Below are 20,615 nucleotides of genomic sequence, written 5' to 3'. Positions count from 1 at the left end.
GCTGGAGGTTTAATCATGTTCGAGTCGGATAAAACCATTATGGACAAAAAAACTCTCCCTTCTAACATTTAATGCAGTTGCATTCACGGAAACTCAAACAGTAGATTTCTGCTTAAATTATAACAACCTCATGTCAATTGATCTACACGTTTTGTGATATGATAAATATTTTTGTTGTCTTTATCCTTTTTTTTTCATTTTATCTCTATTATCCAGTCAATACACTTGAAAAACACACGGAAATTCTCCTCTGAGACATCTAATTTGGTATATTTGATGAGAAGTTTTGAGTCGCTTATAGAAACAAAATTGCATGCCGAGAAATACTAATATGTACCAGAAAGAAAAAGCCAATTGCATGCAGACAAATACAACTAAGTAACAAAGAAAAAGCCAATTTTTTCAGCATAATAGTATCTCTTTGTTCATATGCTGAGGTCTTTTCCTTGATGTAGTCGATGATATTGGTAACAGGTCAAATTAGAAATCAACAGAAGAAAATGGTTAAACATTGACTGAAATTGTACAATGAATGAATGAATAGAAAATACACTGATACAAACTAAGATCCCCACATAGGATCATGAGTCATGACTTCCGAACTAATTCTAAACAGAAAGGGAAGTTATAACTACAAACTAACAGCAACTAACTTCTTCTAACTGATCACATGTGCTCATATTTGAGCTTCACTCTGCTAGCTGATTACATGTTGGTTGGAGGGTGAAAGACATTCACTCCAACTTGGAACAAACGAAGTAAAAAGCTGAGGAAGCTGATGTGCCTTAGTAAACACATCAGCAACTTGATCAATTGTAGAAATTGTGCAGCAATCGCATAAGACCAGCTTGAAGTTTCCCACGAACAACATGAAAATTTATATCAAGGTGCTTTGTTCCCTCATGGAAAATAGGATACTGAGCAATGTGTAAAGAACTTTGATTGTCACAATACAACACTGATTGTTGGGAACAATATTGAATATGGAGGTCACGAAACAAGAAATGGCAGCAGCAAGCATGGTAGTCTTTATAATACTATTTTTATTCTTTACACATTCCTCTCGGTTTATGTCCCTCTTCCTCTTACAAAAGAGTGGCTGCGACAATATTTCTAAAATTGTCTACGAACCTTGATTAATTTTGAGTTTTTATGTTATATAAATTATTCTGAGTGAGTTACAAAATTATGAATTGAAAGTCAGATATTGAAAAATTATAAAATAGTTAGATTTTTACTTTTATTTGAAGATCATGACTTATTTGCTCATATTTCAAGTTTCCAATCTTTTACCTAATGAACAAAGTGTCTTATGTATCATTTTAATTGTTCTTATATATGTTTGTAAATGTATGATTTGACTATTTTAACATTGTTAAAGTTGACACAAATTTCTGGAACATTCTTATAAAATCTTCTGCACAATTCTAACCATAGGATTAAACTCTATCATGTAAATTCTAGAAGCATGTCTAGAATAGTCTCAATATTAAACAATCAAGAACCGACATTTACGGTCAGGTGAACTAAAGCCTATAAATAGGCATCACTTGAGATTGTAGTATGTGGAGAAACACTAATCAGCTCTCCACCAATGTACTAGCCTTGTATCCATAACATTGGAACTACACAGTTCTAACCATGAATGCCACACTTTTCAAGCAAAGTGTTTATTTCTAAAAACATTTTCTATAAGTTTGAAATTCTAACAAACATGTCGCTTAATTTATGCACTGAAAATTTAATATTTGGTCGAGAGATAGTAAGTTACATGAGTCAGCCAATAAGGTTTCTATACAGAGTAGCATTTAAGAGAAGTTCTCCACCAGCATCAGTAAGCTAGCTATGAGGAACAATGAACTAAGTTGTAATAAAAATGACTTCAAGGTGAAGAACACTAATCAAATGATCAGTACTTCATAAAACAAATTAAATGATTCAAAAGAAAGAAAAAGTGATGGAATATATGTACATAGTTCTTCAAGGACGAAAGTATAAATACATAAAACATAAAGAAAGGACATTGAAATTCATTACTTGTTATGCAGAAAAGCCACTATTAGACTTCATAGTTTGACACTTCAATAAACAGGAAATTCAGCCAGCCCCTTATTCGAATTACAAACTAGTATATATTGTACATGCATGAGGGCAATAACTGCTTACAAACTAGTATTTCACCTAGCTATCACACATGAGATTCCTGCTGAACATCTTTAGCCTTGAGTGGCTCATAAACTCCTTGATCCACTTCCAATTGTTCTGGTAAGGCAGGCAGGTCAATAATCTCATGGTGGTAGGACTTGCAAACAAAATAGAGCACAGTTTGAATCACAAGCATCAAAAGCAACTGATAGAATATAATATTCTTATATTTATTATTCTGTAATTATGCATGTAATTAGGATTTAGCCTTTATTATTAGTCAACTTTGTATTTGTATAAATAGAGGTTTATTCATCAATAATAGTCACGGAATTGATTTCCTTCATGGTATCAGAGCAGGTTCAGATCCCTTTTCTGACCTAACTTTTCTTTTAATTATTATTCCCTTATTTTTTTTCCGCCCCTCTCTGTTTGGCTCTTGAGCCCGCCGCCGGCAACGCTTCCTTCCCTCGCGCCACCAGCCGCCGCCAGACCCAACACAGGCGCCTTCAGCCGCGCCGCCCGCACGTCGCATGCCCCCCTCTGCGCGTCACCGATCAGTTCTGCACCAGCACCGGTCGCGTGCGTCTTCTCTTGCAAGACCCCGCAGTGCTCCTTTCCTGCTCTTTCTCGCCGCCGGTCCTCCTCAGTGGCCGCGCCGCCTCCTCGCGCCGCCTCCTTGCGCCGCTCACGCTCCCGTCGTGCCGCCCACGACCACCATCTGCAGCGGATCCGTCTGCAGAAGGCAGACCCGACCCATCCTCCTTTGGGTCTTCAAACCAACCCGTTTGGTTTCTAGGTTTGGTCCAACCCACAACCGGTTCGACCAACCCAGATCAGACCGGTTCAACAAAGCAGCCGCCCGGTTCAACCAGCAGCGGCTCTCCCTTTCTTAAAAAAAAAAAAAAAAAAAAAAAGTTCCTTAATTCATTCTATTTTCTTTTTAATTGTTTTCCATGGCAGATTCAGGCTCTACCAACGGCGCCCCCACCAGTGACACCGCCACCACTATGGTCACTCCACCAGTTCCGCCGGCGTCTGCTAAGTCGGATTTTCATCCGGCCCTTGCTGTCACCAATATCAAAAACAACATTCCTTTCAAACTCGAGATAGACAAGGATCATTATGCTATGTGGGCTGAATTGTTTGAAACTCATGCTCACGCCACTCAGGTGCTCCACCACATCATTCCTCAAGCTGGCATGGAGCCTCCTGCGCGCACCGATGCTTCCTATGCCCGGTGGGCCACTCTTGACTCTACTGTCAAACAGTGGATTTATTCCACCATATCCTTTGACCTTCTCGCCACTGTTATGGAGAAAGGTTCTACTGCTATGGCTACTTGGAACCGTATAGCTTCTATGTTTGAGGACAATCAAAATTCTCGTGCCGTCGCTCTCGACCAGGATTTCATCTCCACTCGCATGGAGGATTTTCCTAGTGTTTCGGCCTACTGCCAGCGTCTGAAACAAATCTCTGATCAGTTGCGGAATGTTGGTGCCCCAGTCAGTGACCATCGTCTTGTTCTCCAGTTGGTATCTGGTCTCACTGAGCCTTTTCGTGGTGTTGCTACCCTGATCCGTCAGAGCGAGCCCTTGCCCCCTTTCCTCAAGGTCCGCTCCATGCTGATTCTAGAGGAATCGGGTCTCGCCAAGATGTCCGGCCATGCCTCTCAGACTGTTTTGCATACCTCTGCTTCCCGTCCACAGGCCTCCGTTGACTCTTCTCAGCAGCGCCCCACCTACCGTAGCGATCAGGGACACTCCAACCATCGTTATGGGTCAGGGCACAATCGCAATTATCAGGGTAGTTCTGGTAAACCTAAGAAGAAAGGTGGCTCTCGTCATCATGGATCTTCTGGCTCTTCTGGTTCCTCTGCTGCATCTCCTCCACCATGGCGCCCACCTCCGCAGGCATCCTGGAATCCCTGGGGTTGGGCTCCTCCCCCTGGTTGGGCCCCTTCCCCTTGGGGCATGCCTCCCTGTCCTTACCCGACATCTCAGTGGTCGCGTCCCATGGGTCCTCCGCAGCAACCCAGCGTTCTAGGTCCGCGTCCTCAGGCCTACACCGCTACCGCTTCTCCAGCACCCACTGATATCGCTGCTGCCATGCATACCATGTCTTTGACTCCTCCAGACACCACATGGTACATGGACACCGGCGCCTCATCCCATACTACGGCATCTTAAGGTACTCTTACGTCTTATTCTAATTTAAGTAATTTAAATCAGAAACTGATCGTTGGTAGTGGTCAGGGCATTCCAATTCGGGGTTCGGGACACACTTCTATTCCTACCCCATACAAACCTTTAGCACTCAATCATGTCTTGCACACTCCGCGAATTATTAAAAACTTAATTTCTGTGCGACAACTCACTACTGACAATAATGTTTCTGTTTCTTTTGATCCTTTTGGATTCTCGGTGTCGGACTTCCAGACGGGGATGCCTCTCCTGAGATGTAACAGCCCTGGCGACCTCTACCCAGTCACCCGTTCCTCTCCTTTTGCTGGTCTTGCTTCTGGTGTCTGGCACAATCGCCTTGGTCATCCTGCTTCCTCAGCTTTAAGTCACCTTAGGAATAATAAACTTATTTTTTGCGAACCTTCAAGTTCTAGTTCTGTTTGTGATTCTTGTGTTTTAGGCAAACATGTTCGGTTGCCTTTTAGTTCCTCTGAAACTATTACTTTGAGGCCATTTGATATTTTGCATAGTGACTTATGGACGTCTCCTATTTTAAGCACTGCTGGTCATCGTTATTACGTTTTGTTTTTGGATGATCACACTGATTTTCTATGGACGTTTCCAATTGGTACGAAATCTCAAGTTTATGAAATATTTACTTCTCTTGCTACACTTATTAAAACTCAATTTTCCGCAAATATCAAATGTCTCCAATGTGATAATGGACGTGAATATGACAATGCCTCTTTCCACCGGTATTGTAATGCTAATGGTCTTATTTTTCGCTTCTCTTGCCCTCACACTTCTTCTCAAAACGGCAAAGCAGAACGCAAAATCTGCACCATTAACAATATGATCCGCACTCTTCTAGCGCATTCGTCTGTTCCTCCTTCTTTTTGGCATCATGCCCTTCAAATGGCAACGTACCTTCTGAACATTCTGCCCCGCAAGACTCTTCAGAATGATTCTCCTACTCAGTTGTTGTATCATCGTGACCCTTCATACTCACACTTACGTGTCTTTGGTTGTCTGTGTTTTCCTCTCTTTCCTTCCGCTACAATTAACAAATTACAACCACGATCGACTCCGTGTGTTTTTCTGGGGTATCCGATGAATCACAGAGGTTATAAATGTTATGATTTGTCAAACAGAAAAGTTATAATATCGCGGCATGTCATTTTTGATGAAACCCGATTCCCCTTTGCCGACCTGTCCTTGAATCCTGCCCCTTCTTATGAGTGCTTCACCGAGGACCTCCCTCCTTATTTGATTCACCATTGGCAAACTGTGTCCTCCCGACCACCTGACCCTCCGGTCCCGCCGTCGAGGCTCACGGCCTCTTCGCCTTCATTATCAGCTCCCGTCTCCTCTCCTGCTTCTCCCTCGCCTTTGCCTTTGCCTCCGGTCCCACCTGCACCACCCGTACGGACCATGACTACCCGTAGCATGCACGGCATCTCCAAACCTAAAAAGCCTTTTAGCCTTTCGGTCTCTATTGATGACCCGTCCATCTCACCCTTGCCTCGTAACCCAAAACAAGCCTTATCCGATCCCAATTGGAAGTCCGCTATGCAGTCTGAATTTAATGCACTTATTAGAAATAATACGTGGGAGTTGGTTCCCCGTCCTTGTGATGATGTCAATGTTATTCGCTGTATGTGGATTTTTCGCCATAAAAAGCAGTCTAATGGTTTGTTTGAGCGTTATAAGGCTCGTCTTGTAGGTGATGGCAGGTCTCAGATTGCAGGTGTGGATTGTGACGAGACTTTCAGCCCTGTGGTAAAACCGGCTACCATACGGACAGTTCTCAGCATTGCTCTCTCCAAATCCTGGCCCATTCATCAGTTGGATGTCCAGAATGCCTTTCTGCATGGTGATCTCCATGAGACTGTCTACATGCATCAGCCATTGGGTTTCCGCGACTCTCAGCACCCGGACTATGTCTGTCGTCTGAAAAAGTCTCTTTATGGTCTGAAACAGGCGCCTCGTGCTTGGTATCAGCGGTTTGCTGACTATGTTTCCTCTATTGGCTTCCAACACAGCTGTTCAGATCATTCCCTTTTTATCTTCCGGCGGGGTACTGACATTGCCTATATTCTGCTATATGTTGATGACATCATCCTCGTTTCTTCTTCTCATGATCTCCGCAAATCTTTTATGGCACTTCTTGCATCAGAATTTGCTGTGAAGGATCTGGGTCCTCTGAGTTATTTCCTTGGCATCGCTGTCACTCCGCATACCGGTGGCCTTTTCCTCAGTCAGAGCACTTATGCTAGTGAGATCATTGCCCGCGCCGGCATGGCGTCGTGCAACCCTTCTGCTACTCCGGTTGACACCAAGCAGAAGCTCTGTTCTTCTTCTGGGACTCCTTGTGAGGATGCCACTTTGTATCGGAGTCTTGCTGGTGCCTTACAGTACCTCACCTTCACTCGTCCTGACATTTCCTATGCTGTTCAGCAGGTGTGCTTGCACATGCATGCTCCCCACACCGAGCATATGCTTGCTCTCAAGCGTGTCTTACGCTATGTTCGTGGCGCTCTGACTTATGGTCTTCACTTGTATCCCTCCCCTATTGCGAAACTTGTTTCTTATACGGATGCTGACTGGGGGGGATGTCCTGACACCAGACGCTCTACTTCTGGCTACTGTGTTTTCCTCGGTGACAATCTTATTTCTTGGTCGTCTAAGCGGCAACCCACCCTCTCTCGCTCTAGTGCTGAAGCTGAATACAGGGGTGTTGCTAATGTTGTCTCCGAGTCCTGTTGGATCCGCAATTTACTTCTAGAGCTTCATTTTCCTCTTTCTCAGGCAACATTGGTCCACTGTGACAATGTTAGTGCCATCTACCTCTCTGGAAATCCAGTGCACCATCAGCGTACCAAACATATAGAGATGGATATCCACTTTGTTCGGGAAAAGGTCGCGCGTGGCCAGGCTCGCATCCTTCATGTTCCTTCCCGTCATCAGATTGCAGACATTTTTACTAAGGGCCTTCCTCGGGTCCTTTTTGATGATTTTCGTTCCAGTCTCAGCGTCGGTGAACCTCCCGCTTCGACTGCGGGGGTGTGATAGAATATAATATTCTTATATTTATTATTCTGTAATTATGCATGTAATTAGGATTTAGCCTTTATTATTAGTCAACTTTGTATTTGTATAAATAGAGGTTTATTCATCAATAATAGTCACGGAATTGATTTCCTTCAGCAACAAATGACACAACATTAAGACACAAAGAACACTAGAAGATATATATTCTCCACACCAAGCTAAGCTGGAACAGCTTCCCACTGTTCACAAACACCATGGAGAGCAAAAACTGTGCCAAAAAGAAAGAAACACTGAGCATAAAAAGGATGATCATGGACAAACCCTTCTTCCCCTTTATCAATTCATTGCTCTTCTTCATTGCCTTGAATCCACAAGAGTCTTCTAACACACTCACAACATTAGCTAGTTGCCAAACCGTAGCCAGGTACATACACCCAACGAAATATAAGATCCCTGTGACCGCCAAAATTGCAATCCCAAATTTCTGTTCTCCAACTGTACTAATTGCCCATATTATTACCATAACAAACCCTGCCACCATGTTGTAGATAAAAAAAAGCCAAGAAGGTGCACAACAAGGTGATCATAAGCCTCTTGCAAACCTTTGGCCCCATGCTGGTGACCTTCTTGTAGGTCACCTCTCGGCCGGTATAGATGGAAGTCTCGGTGAAAACCACCGTGGAGGTGGAGAGGAGGGAGTAGAGGACGACCATAACGAAGTGAACGAGCTTGATGAGAATGAAAATGAGCAAACTAAGGAGATTGTTTCAATGAGCTTTTATTGTTGGGGTGTTCCGATTTTGGTTTTGGAGTAGTTTGAAATATCCCCGAAGATGAGTTGGGATAGTTGCATGTGAAACAGCATGATGAGGGGGAGAGGGAGGATGAAAGTTAAGGTAATCATGCTAAAGACCTTCCACCTGAAAGCATGACCATATAGGATTCTTTGTAAATGCCAAAGAACCCAAGAAGTTGCATCTTTTCTTGGTTTTTCTCCATGGTTCTGTTTTTCTTCAATGATTTAGAGAGGTGAGTAAGGCAAGGTGTTGGGGGGTTAGTTTGGAGTGATCACTAGGAGGAAGGTGACTATATATAGCATTTTTATGCATGGTAAGGGAATATAATTTTTTTTCCCAAGCAGCACAAATTTAATTATGTTCGAGATGAATAGGACTACTGTAGGTGGTAAAACTCTCCATTCCAAGATATAACACATCTGCATTCATAGGATTTTAACTTGAGATTTCTGTTTAAACTAGAACAATCTCGTGTCTGATCAGTTGATCTATGCGTTTTATGATATAATAAGAGAATATATAACAAATGTTCCTTAATTGATTTTAATATGATAAAGATTTTTTTTTCTCTTTATCCCATTTTTAGTTCATCTTATACTATTTATGAACATTTTATCAACATTTTATCAAGTGTTGTTTTATCTTCTTTAACCTTAAACACCCACTAAAATTACAAAACCTGTTAGTAAAACTTGTAACGGATAATTGGTTGGAAAAGAAAACTATTACTATAAAATAATCAAGTGTAATTTAATTCCAAATACATGATGTAAATCTGAAAAGCTAAACCTAACGCTTGCAACTTTTTAACTGAAATATTCCACATAATAAAACAATTCAGCATGATCCATGAAAAGCCAAAACTAAACACAAATTCATAAACTAATGTACCATCCTTGGAGTTACCCCTAATGGAAAACCAGATTACCTCTTCTCGGTTCGAGAAACAAGATCACCACTCATAAGGTAATGCTTACTTTACTTATTTTGCTTATAAGTTAGGTATACAGATTGAAACCTGCGCCACCACCACCCTCGGAACACAAATCATGTGCCACAATAAGGTGTGATGAAACACAAATCGTGATTGGATTGCCGTCTCCTAAAGCATCTCGGTCGAAAACAAATTTTGAGTGATTGATTGATGATTGATATGATCAATCACTCCTTTATCATGGAATGAGGTAAATTTTAGCCCAAATACGCATGCAAAAGCATGGAGGTGTTCTTTCATCTAAAGAAAGTTGCATATGGTAAATAGGAACATATTTAATTGCTAAGAAGGGAAAGTGAGCAACCAAATATGATTAGTGTTTTTAGCAGGTATGACTAATCTCTTTCAACTCAAAAACTTGATGAGAATGCAATTGGCTTGGATTCAACGGTGGTGAATGACTTCTTCTCAAGTACTTCATTTTTTTCTATAGATTCCACTGTACAAACTCATTCATTCTAACAAGGAAATGAGTGAATGGTATAGCAAATACCAAAAAAGTACTTCAAATGTAAACAAAGAATTTTTTAACAATGATTAGTTCGTAATGGATATTCAAAGGCGCATAATTTAGTAGAGAAACACACACATAACCAGTTGAGCTACATACATAATTGATTTATATTGCAAGAAAATTTAATTTATTAGAGCTTCTTCATCATCATCAATTTCATACCTCTTCTCCTTCCTTCTCCTTCTCCATCAGAACAAACTCCACAATCTCAAATTCAGATTGACCCTTTTTCCCCAATTCCAACCTCCCTCACCTTCAATCTCGCTTCCCCCACCCTCTACCTCCTCTCCCAACCCCTCTCCACCCTCGTTCCCCCCAATTTGATGGTTCTTTGAGATTGGGGCTGCAAAATTAGGTTGGGGGTTTTGCTCTATTGATTCAATTTTGCTTGGTTCTACTCTTGTTCCTTTTGGCTTGATTCGATCTCTCCCTCCATTGTCAACCACGTCCAGCCTAATCGAAGAAATTCTATGAACACCCATTAGCGAGGGTGATCAACCCGTTGTTTGTCCCCATATTTTGTGGGCTGCCACAGGTCCAAATTTTTGTGTTAAATTGGTTTTTTCCTGCCTTGCTCCAAAGTCTAAGCGTTCATCATCGAGAGAGAGGTTTCGCCGCCGCCGTTAAGAGGTCCCGCCATCGGTGGAGTAGTGAGATCTCCGAGTAGTTTCTGTTTGTTTTCTTCCTCCTCCTCCTCTGCAATTTTCCTTTCAAGTACTTCTCTTTTCTTTCATCTCTTCTTTTTTCGGTCAAATGCAAAGCTTTTTAGGCCCAAATTTTCCACTACGAATGTTGAAGTTTTAAGCTTTCTGGGTAGTCTCATGATTGATTGAACCGAGCTGACTCATTTGCATATGCTAATCAATTATGTTATGTTCTCTTCTTGTGAAACTAATTGTCTTGTATCAATTTGTCTCCAATATGTGTGAAAATAACTTCGTTTTCTCAATTTTTTTTTGCTTGATTGTGTGAATTTCTTCCATTGTTTAGATACATGGTGTGCTAGTAGCATTATGTAAAATCATTCTCACTTTTACGCAGTAAGTGTTGCAAGCATTAGAAAACTTAACAGTACACTGATGACTGATGAAACTAAACTTTTCTAGCAATTGGGTGTTTCTAGGTATTTGATGATCAATCTGAATTTGAGATTGTGGAGTCTGTTCTGATGGAGAAGGAAAAGGAAGGAGAAGAGGGTATGAAATTGATTTTGATGAACGAGATAATATAAATAAAATGTTCTTGCAATATATACCAATTATGTATGTTGTTCAACTGGTTAAGTGTGTGTTTGGCTATTTTAAAGTCCTGAGTTCGATTCCTCCCCACCTCTTTTAGTTTACTGACGGAAAATAGATAGGGGGTGTCTATTGAACAAACATGAAACATCAGGGGCAACAAATGAATAGAAAATACACTTATATAAAGTTATAAACTCATATAGTGATTATTGTGTGTACACTAGGATCACCACATAGGATCATGACTTCCTAACTAACTCTAAACAGAAAGGGAGTTACAACTACAAACTAACAGCAACTAACTTCTTCTATCAGAACATATGTGCTCACACTAAGCTAGCTGATTATATGTGCTACAATAAGCTAAGTATCAGTTAATAGCCCCCCTCATGTTGGAGGGAGAGAAAGACATTCACCAAACCCAACTTGGAACAAAAGAAGCAAAAAGCTAAGGAAGATGTGCCTTGAAGAATCAATACAGAACCTCTGAACACAATTTGGATCTCCACGAAATTAAAGAATTCGCAAAAAAGAAGCAGTAACCTGTGATAGAACACCTGGTATCAATACAGCATCTCTGAAATCAAATAATTGCAGTGTAGAATTTAAGGGAAAGAAGAGGCTTGAGCCAGGTGATTACTTCAAGTATAGAAGGACACAAGTTGCTACCTTGTAATTGACCTAAGAAGGAGTAGCCATGAGATGGCTCAGCTTTTGAATAACATAAGAAAACGGCCAATGAGCCTTCGATAGGCTCCAGCATCAGGGAAAAGTGAGCCACTATCTTAAGTAAACTTGATAGCTGAGTCAATTGGTGTACTAGTTTGTGTTTAGTATGGCTCATGGTAATGTCAAGCGTTTGGCCCAACTGTTTGTTCGGGGGTGCGGGGGACCACGCGGTATAATTTAGGGGTATTGTTGTAATTTGGATCATTAATATCCCTATATATGCTTGTAACACTGTAACTCTAGGGTATCCGAAATCCTAATTAATAAACAAAACTATAGCAGCTCTATAGTCGCAAACGTAGGCAATTTGGCAAAACTGCGTGACCAAAATCTTGTGTGTTTTTCCCTACTCTGATTATGTATTCGTGTTACTGTTCTAACATTTTGCAACCAAGCAAACCTGAATCAACCAACAATTCCAAATAGTATTTGCATTGGCACAATGAGATCCCATAGCATTAACTCGTGTAACTTCATGTCCCAGAAAGTAATGTAGCACCCTCAAGTATTTGATACCAAAAGAAAAATTTCTTGCTGAGATCACATCACCAATATATACTAGCAACGCTGTGAAATTAGTGTCAGAAATATTTGTGAAGAGAGGCTATGATCAGAGGTAGCTTGGAAAATTTCAAATTCCATTTCCTGCTATCTTTCTATTTTCGTACAAAGACTTAACAAGTTTGCAAACTTTGTTAGGTTGTGATTCAGAGAACCCTTTAGGTAAAGTCATATACACATCCTGATTGAGATCCCCATGCAAAAATGCATTGCTTACATCAAAAGGTGATGTAGCTGCGAATGATAGATTGAAGCTAAAGCGAGAACCGTATATTCGAACAATGATTAACTTGGTAACAGGGGAGAAACTATTGAAGTAGTCATAGACTTTCAACTTTATTATACCCGGCCAAGGCGTGCCTTATGTCGTGTAATGGAACCATGTATATGTCTTTTGATCTTAAAGTACCATTTATTACCAATTAGAAGGCAAATCAACAACCTTCCAGGTGCTATTTAAAGAACAATGGTATAAGCCAGATCCAATGAGGACAATTGATCATAGCCAATGAACCTGAAACTAAGATGCATAGTAGAAAATTCATTAGATGAATTAGTAATAGAAGAACAATGATAATCCATGAGATGTGTAGGTGATTTAGAAATCCGAGAAGACTTCCTGGTAGCTCTAATGGAAAATTCTAATTTTACCATGGTATATTGGATTAGTGGGAGTGTGCACACATCGTTCTGTCTCGAGACATGTTGATTTATTGATACCATATATTGTTGTGTGCACTTCTATGTTAATATGGTATATTCTTAGAGCTATTCTGTTGTCATATATTCTTATGCGCGCTTAAATGATCATATGACAAGCTCTTGGAGACTTTTGGTACTCAGTCTCATTCTTTTGGCCTATTTTGTTGGTAATAGCACATTTGACATGTAGAAGGCTAGGTTTACAAAGAGTTGCTTCTAAACAAGCAGAAGTAAACACAATAAGAACAATGAAGAAATATTGCTAAGGTATTTAGCTTGAAGGTTTTCACTTGTATTGCTCAATAGTTTCTTAGCTATTTCTTCTCTCTTCAGCCTATTTATACTCCAAGGTGAGATGTTGTAGTCGTTGAAAGATTCTATCCGTTGGAGGGCAATTTTGGAAATTCCAGAACCTACTGTCGCTAAACATCGTAGATAAGGCGGTCAGAATAGTACACTTGCTTTTGTAGTATTGACAATGACATTGGCTTAGCCTATTTGACTCATGATCTTTGGCGACGCTTCATGTTGGAACTTGTGAAGCAATGTGAGATGTTGTAGTCGTTGAAAGATTCTATCCGTTGGAGGGCAATTCTGGAAATTCCAAAACCTACTGTCGCTGAGCATCGTAGATAAGGCGGTCATAATAGTACACTTGCTTTTGTAGTATTGACAATGACATTGGCTTAGTCTATTTGACTCATAATCTTTGGCGACGCTTGAAGGTATGAAAAACGGTAGAAAGGGGGGGTTTGAATAACGTTTTCAAGATAAAGCTTCCACCTTAAAGATTTTGACAAATCTTTCGAGAACTTAAGTGCTAAAGATAAGAGATAGAAAAGCACACAAGGATTTTATCCTGGTTCACTTGATAAATCACTCAAGCTACTCCAGTCCACCCGTTAAGGTGATTTCTTCCTTCTTAGAATGAAGGCAATCCACTAATCAGGTAAGAGTTACAACTGCACTTGAAACCTACAAGTGACTAACAATTACACTGACTTAGCTCACACTAAGATTCACTCTCTTAGTCTTCTCTAGGATCCGATCAACCTTGATCTCCTAAAGGAACTAAACAAACTGTTTATCAAAGAATTGTTTACAAGTGATTTGCTTCTAAAAAGCTAATAGTAAACTCAATGAATTTCAGATGAAAGAAAGCTTAGAAGAATTTGAATTTGTCTTGCGCGTATGTGAATGCTTCTAGCCGCTTCTTTCAGTCTTCAGCCTCTTTATATACGCCAAGGATTAGGGTTGAGCGTTGCATGGGAAATGCTACCGTTGGAGGGCAGTTCTGGAAAATCCAGCTTCTGCTGTGTCTGAGACTGTTAGGTAGGTCGTCACGAAGGTACAGTTGCTTTTGTACTTGGATAGCGACTTGACCTTTAAACCTAGGAGACTTCTGATCAGGAGAAAGCTTCATGTTGGAACTTGTGAAGCCGGTTGATCAGAGTCAGAGGGAAAGCCCAGATCCTCTGACCATTGTATCTTCTGATTCTGAACTCAGAGGGAAGTACATGGTCTTCAGAGTATCTTGCTTCTGGACATCAGAATTTCACTAATCAGCTTCTGGATCTTCAGAGTCTTCTACACCATCAGAATATCTGAGCCTTCAGTGTTTCTTGGTTATCAGACTTTCTGGATCTTTAGAACTTCTAGTGACTGAGTCCACATCAGAGTTTGTATAACTTCAGAACTTCTGAAGCTTTTCCACTGTTCATACTGAACATGGTGAATGCGAAAGCGTTGCTTGGGACACTCTTTAAGCACAGTGCTTCTGATTTGTGTGAGACTGAATAGAGGTCAGAGCCTGTAAATAGCACACTCAGAAAAACACGTTAGAGTACCACAATTGTTCATATCAAAATGTTAACTTGTAATCATCAAAACATAGAGTTGTACTACTAGATCAAAACTTGATCTTACAATCTCCCCCTTTTTGATGATGACGAAACTAAGATTTTTTATGAACAATTCTTAAACATTAAACTGAATTCACTCAGAGTTTAGAGATATAGAATAAGACTTATCCTGATATGAATAGTTTATCTTGCTCATTCTGAATTCAAGGCACTGCTTGATTCTGAGCTTAGCTCCCCCTGAATCTAATACTTGATGAAAACATTAGTAAAGTCTAGATTCTGAGCTAAATGATATAAGAGTTCAGAGTGAAAAACTTATGACATAGATGAAAATAGAGTAATCAGAGCGCATAAGTAATCAGAGTCACGGACAAGGTATCAGAGTCTTGGGTATCAGAGTCAAATTAGAATCACTTCAGAGGAAGTGAAATGTATTCCTTGTATTTGCCCAGTGACACATCTATGGTCATAAAGGTGGAACTCTTAAATTCTCCAAAAGAAAAATAAATCACACTAACACATCTTACACATCAAAAACTGGGTTTACTCCCCCTTTTTGTCATAAGCAAAAAGCTTGGGGTGTGGAAAACTTAGCTTGAAGTACAAGGTACTCCCCCTTAGAGAAGGTCTAAGTTTAAAGAAAATTAAAACGATGCATGAATCAGAGTTAGGCGAAATAAATAGAAGAGTTAATGCAAGAGAAGAACGTTTACTACCGGCCAAGGGAGTAAAGAGGAGGGTCAGTTACCAAGAACTTAACCTCGAGAAACTGTAGGAGCATTAACTTTCAGAGAGAAAGTGAAGCCTATATAAAGCGTTGGAGAGAGGGGTAAGCTTCACAACATCATACCAGAGAAAAATGGCATCATACATGATCGCATTAGAGGAGCTGAGAAAGAGAGCCTTTGAGGAGGACTTGTTTCTCAACATTAGGCATCCAGAGGGTACAACAACCATCTCAGAGCTAACACGGACACTGCTGGAAGAGGACCTGCGTCCAGAGTTGAAGAGAGACTTGAGGGAATTTCTTGCCTTCGTGGAGGAGGTGCAAGAACTCAGCCAGCTTGAACTAAAGCTGCTGGAAGAAAAAGAGATCTTGGAAAAGAAGCTCAAGACTGCAGAAGAGATTCTGGAGAGGGATGAGCTAAAAGACAGGCTCAACAACATCCAGTATGCACTGGAGCGTCTGGAGAAGGAAAGGTCAGAGCAGCGCCAGGAGTGCAGAAGAATGAGGAGGGATCCTCCATTCTAGGATTTTAGGAAAAAGAAAAAAAATGTATGATGTAAAAGCGGTTATGATGAATAATAAAAAAAAATTGCAAACATAATGTCAGATATATATATATATATATATATATATATATATATGCATAGATAATCACAAACGAGCAAAGTAAAGATTAACAAGAAGGAGCCAGAGGTTAACGAAATAAAACACAGGTAAAGAAAAAGAAATCAAAATGAAGAGATCCTAAAGCTAGGGTTTATCAGATCGACGCAGAAGTTCCATCATCATTTGCTTCATTTCAATCAGCAGAGACTCATGAGTGTCAAGACGTTGTTCCACAATGTCGAGTCTGGACGAGTTTGGCTGTGTAGAACTAGAAGGAACATTCTGAGCAGCGTGAGGAGCTGGAGTGGAAGCCGAAGCAGCAGGAGTAAAAACTACGGGTGCAAGTGCTTGGCATCTAAGAGCTTCCGCCTCAGCTTCAAGTCGTTCTGTCTCTAATCTGGCTTGTTCAGCTTGAGCTGCTGCTTGACGTGCAGCTTCTTCTGCTTGTTCTTTCTTTCTTTTGGCTTCTTCAATAGCTTCAAGTAGCTTATGTCTCTGTTCTTGTTCATGAAGAGCCACCCTTCTAGCAAACATTTGCTTTGCAGCCTCGATCCTTTGACTTCCCTCTGCATTCAGTAGCTGCATCATAACGGGAACTTGAGCCACTAGCCAAGTGCTCAGATTGTTCCACTCTTCAGCCACATGTTCAGCATTCTCGCTTAGGTCAGTCTGACCTTGCACATTGCGTAGCATCAATGAGGCTTCATGATGGAAAATATTGATGCACTCAGAGAGAGATGTGGGTCGGAGGTGAGTGTAAGGAATGATAGAGAGGTTGGTTTCAGGAGAGGCTGGGTGATTGCTGCTGTGAGCTTCAGAGGCACCTTGTGGAGAGCCAATGTTAAACATTTGAGCATTTGGTTCAGAGGTTCCAAGGTGAGGTTCTGAAGTTTCAACCAGAGGATGGGGTGATCTAACTGAGGAGTGGTTAGACACAGATTGTTCTGGTTCGGGTTCTGGTTGAACAGGCTCTTGTTGGTCAGGGGCAGGGTGAGCTTGTTGAGCCAAAGGGTCTGCCTCATGTAAAGGATTGACCAAGATAGGTTCATCTGGGTCAACTAGACGTTCAGGTCTAGGGCCAGGATATCTCCTAGGGCTTGGACAAGTGAGATAATATTCTTCTAAGGTAGACACCTTTTCTTTTCTAACTTCCATGAATTTTCGAAGGGATTCAGAGTTGTTGGAAGGAGAAGAGTCAGCAACATTTGTTGGGAAGGATACAGGTGTAAGGGCTGTGGAAGAGTCTGTATCCGTGGTTCTGGGAGCCAGACGTTCTGATGCTCTTGGGACAGAGTGATCAGAGGTTCTGGGTCCAGGTTCTGTTTGGTTAGGCTCTGGTTTCTCAGGGATGATGGGTTCAGAAGTTAATGGGTTGTACTGGATGGTAATGGGAGAGGTTGGTTCATCTGGCCTAGAGGGTTGGTTCTGGAGCAAATTCCAGAGAGGTGCTTCAGTAGGAGAAGGTTGGAAAAATGAAGACCTTGGGGAATGTGGTGGAGAGGTGGTTTGTGCAGCTGGTTGGGACTTAGGAATGGGAGTGAGTGGATTTGAAGATTGTTTGAGCATGGCTGATATGGGGAGTGCATCAAATAAATTCAAATCATCATCAGAAGCAACTGCAGACTTACTTGATTGTGCTGATGATCTTGTCACTCTGGCAGGAGTTTCAATCCTTCTGATCACTTCAGCAGCTGGTTCCACCCGAGTAGGCTTCATCACAATTCTGACCTGCTTCTTCTTCTTCTTAGGAGAAGGAGGACCATCCTCATTATCACCATCATCACCATCATCTGGCTTGCTGGTTTCATCATGTTTTCTCTTGGATTGACCAGCCTTCTTCCCTTTGGTCAGAGGGACATCTGATTCCTCAGAAGATTCTTCTAAGATCATCTTCCTCTGAACTTTCTTCTTGATAGGAGAAGGAAACTCTGGAGCTGGCGGCAGTCTGCTGAAGAATTCATCGAGATCAATTTCATAGCCTTGAGCCCTTAGGTCTTCAACATAGCACCTAATGGCTTCAGGATTGTCTGCCTGTGTCCACAGAGGGTAGTCATTCAGAGGCACCCTTCTACTTCTGATTTCAGAAGATGTGTCTTCATGGGCAGGAGCAATCTTCTTCTTGACTAGGCCCATTTTCTTTAGAGAATTCGCAGTGAAGACATCACTGACAATGGTGGTCAGATCCTCTGTGCATCCAGCATTGACCAGATCTTGAATGAGGCCACTCTCAATGAAGAGATTAGACAACAGTCTCCCAAAGGGGATATACTTGATTGCTGACTTGATGGAGGCAGTAGTCCTAGACTTCCGGATACACTCCTTCAAGTAGGAGAACAGGAAGTAGGGAAGGCAGATCTTCTTCTTGTCTTGGATGAAGAACAACATCGCCTTCTGGTTGAAGTTGATGTAGTCTGGGGAACTGCCCTTTGGTCTCTGGTTTATGCAGTTGAGCAGAATCTTGTGCCAGATCCTGAGCTTGGGATGAAGGTCCATCACTTTGTAATTAGTCTTGCCCGGTTTGTAATTGGTGTACAGGGCCTTGTTGGTCTCATCCTTCGTCTTGGGTTTCAGCTTCGATTCAGTGAATTGGAAACGATACCCAAGAGCAGTTTCTGCACCAAGCAGATTCACGAAAGACTTCTCTGTAATGATGATCTTCCTTCCAAGAATGTGAGATACCACCTGAGTATCATCGCAGTCGGCGTGCTTCCAGAATTCCTTGATCAGTTTGTCATACACCGGTCCTCGAAGCCTGTTGAATTAATTTCCCCAGCCTTGAGCTTGGACTTCAGGACGAAGATCATACCCATTTGTAGCAAGGTTGTCGAGGTCGAATCTCCATTCTGCCAGTACTTGAAGTTCCTCAGGAGCATATACGCAGTGAACGGCACAGCCCCGTTCTGCAATCGGAATAATCTGCTCTTGAGCTTGACCTTGATCTTGATTCGGATTCTCAGGACCCCTTTGACCTGTTGCTAGACCAACTACCATATGAGGGAACTAGGTTGCATCTGCAGTAGCTCTTCTGGTTTGACTCACCATTTTTGGAGCGGTTGAAGGTTTAGGTAGAAGATGAAGTTTGAAAGATGAAGAGAGATCGAGAGAGAAATCGAGGGTAAGCGGTTTTGAAATAGCAGAAGAGAGAGAGAGTAAAAACCGAAAGTGAAGGAGATCGTGTGTGTATAGTGGGTTTTGACAAATAACCGTTGTTGATTCAAAAAGCAATTTAAAATCAACGGTTGAAAATTAAAGATAGATAATAACAGTAAATACACATATCACACACAGGAGATAAGCACATCTACACGCAACATGACAGACTGTCACACGGGCACAAGGAACTATGCATCAGAAATACTGACACATGTGTTGCTGTCTCAGCTTCAGAGTCAGTACCAATGGGTACACACACTCTGATTGAGTTACCTTCTGGACTAGACATCTTCTGATCAAGAAGTATCATAGTCAGAGGTTCTGATCCATCTTCACTCTGGACAAAAGTCCATGTTCAGATTTTTCAGAATAAAACTAAATCTATCCTCTTCTAAGGGCTTTGTAAAGATATCTGCCCATTGATGGTCAGTATCAACAAACTTCAGAAGAAGTACGCCCTTCTGTACATAATCTCTATTAAAGTGATACTTTACCTCAATGTGCTTTGCCCTTGAATGCAAGATAGGATTCTTACTCAATGAGATTGCAGCAGTGTTATCACAATAGATTGGGATATTGCTCTCAAGGATCTGATAATCCTCCAGCTGATGTTTCATCCAGAGCATCTGAGTGCTGCATATTGCTGTTGAGATATATTCTGCCTCTGCAGTTGATAGTGCAATGGTTGATTGCCCCTTGCTTGCCCATGAGACTAGATTACTTCCCAGAAATTGACAATTTCCAGAAGTACTTTTTCTCTCTGTTCTATCTCCAGCATAATCAGCATCACAATAACCTGAAAGCTTATACTCTGATGTTTTCTTATACATCAAGCCAAGGTTAGTGGTGCCTTTCAAATACCTTAGGATCCTCTTAACAGCAGTTAAGTGGGTTTCCCTTGGATCTGATTGGAAACGAGCACATAAATGAACACTAAATAGTATGTCTGGCCTAGATGCAGTTAAGTATAGAAGTGAACCTATCATGCCACGATAGAGCTTCTGACATACTTTACCACTTTTATCTTCTTTCTCCAGAATGCATGTAGGATGCATTGGAGTCTTGGCCACTGTAGATTCCAGCATATTGAACTTCTTCAGAAGTTCTTTAGTGTACTTGCTCTGATGGATATATGTTCCTTCTGGTGTTTGATCAACTTGTATTCCCAGAAAAGTACTTTAATTCTCCCATCATACTCATCTCAAATTCAGCTTGCATCATCTCAGAAAATTCTTTGCATAGAGATTGATTATCAGAACCAAATATAATATCATCAACATAAATTTGCACAATTAAGATATCATCTTTATAAGTCTTGCAAAAAAGAGTTGTATCTACTTTACCCCTTAC

At 41.2% G+C, this 20,615-nt stretch overlaps 1 protein-coding gene across 1 annotated transcript; it reads left to right on the top strand.

The window, feature by feature from the left end:
- The first annotated feature begins 3,101 nt into the window (after positions 1 to 3,101).
- On the top strand, positions 3,102 to 4,334 carry LOC130725045 (uncharacterized). Its single transcript, XM_057576307.1, has one exon. The coding sequence runs from the start codon at positions 3,102 to 3,104 to the stop codon at positions 4,332 to 4,334; it is 1,233 nt and encodes a 410-aa protein (XP_057432290.1).
- The last annotated feature ends 16,281 nt before the right edge of the window (positions 4,335 to 20,615 follow it).

The sequence above is a fragment of the Lotus japonicus genome, chromosome 6 (genome assembly GCF_012489685.1).
Source record: "Lotus japonicus ecotype B-129 chromosome 6, LjGifu_v1.2".
NCBI classification, from domain to species: domain Eukaryota; kingdom Viridiplantae; phylum Streptophyta; class Magnoliopsida; order Fabales; family Fabaceae; genus Lotus; species Lotus japonicus.
Note: the sequence above shows the minus strand (reverse complement) of the source record. Positions and strands in the feature narration are given on the sequence as shown.

Excerpts from the sequence above, each read along its gene's own strand:
- LOC130725045 (XM_057576307.1), top strand. The coding sequence starts at position 3,102 with ATGGCAGATTCAGGCTCTACCAACGGCGCCCCCACCAGTGACACCGCC.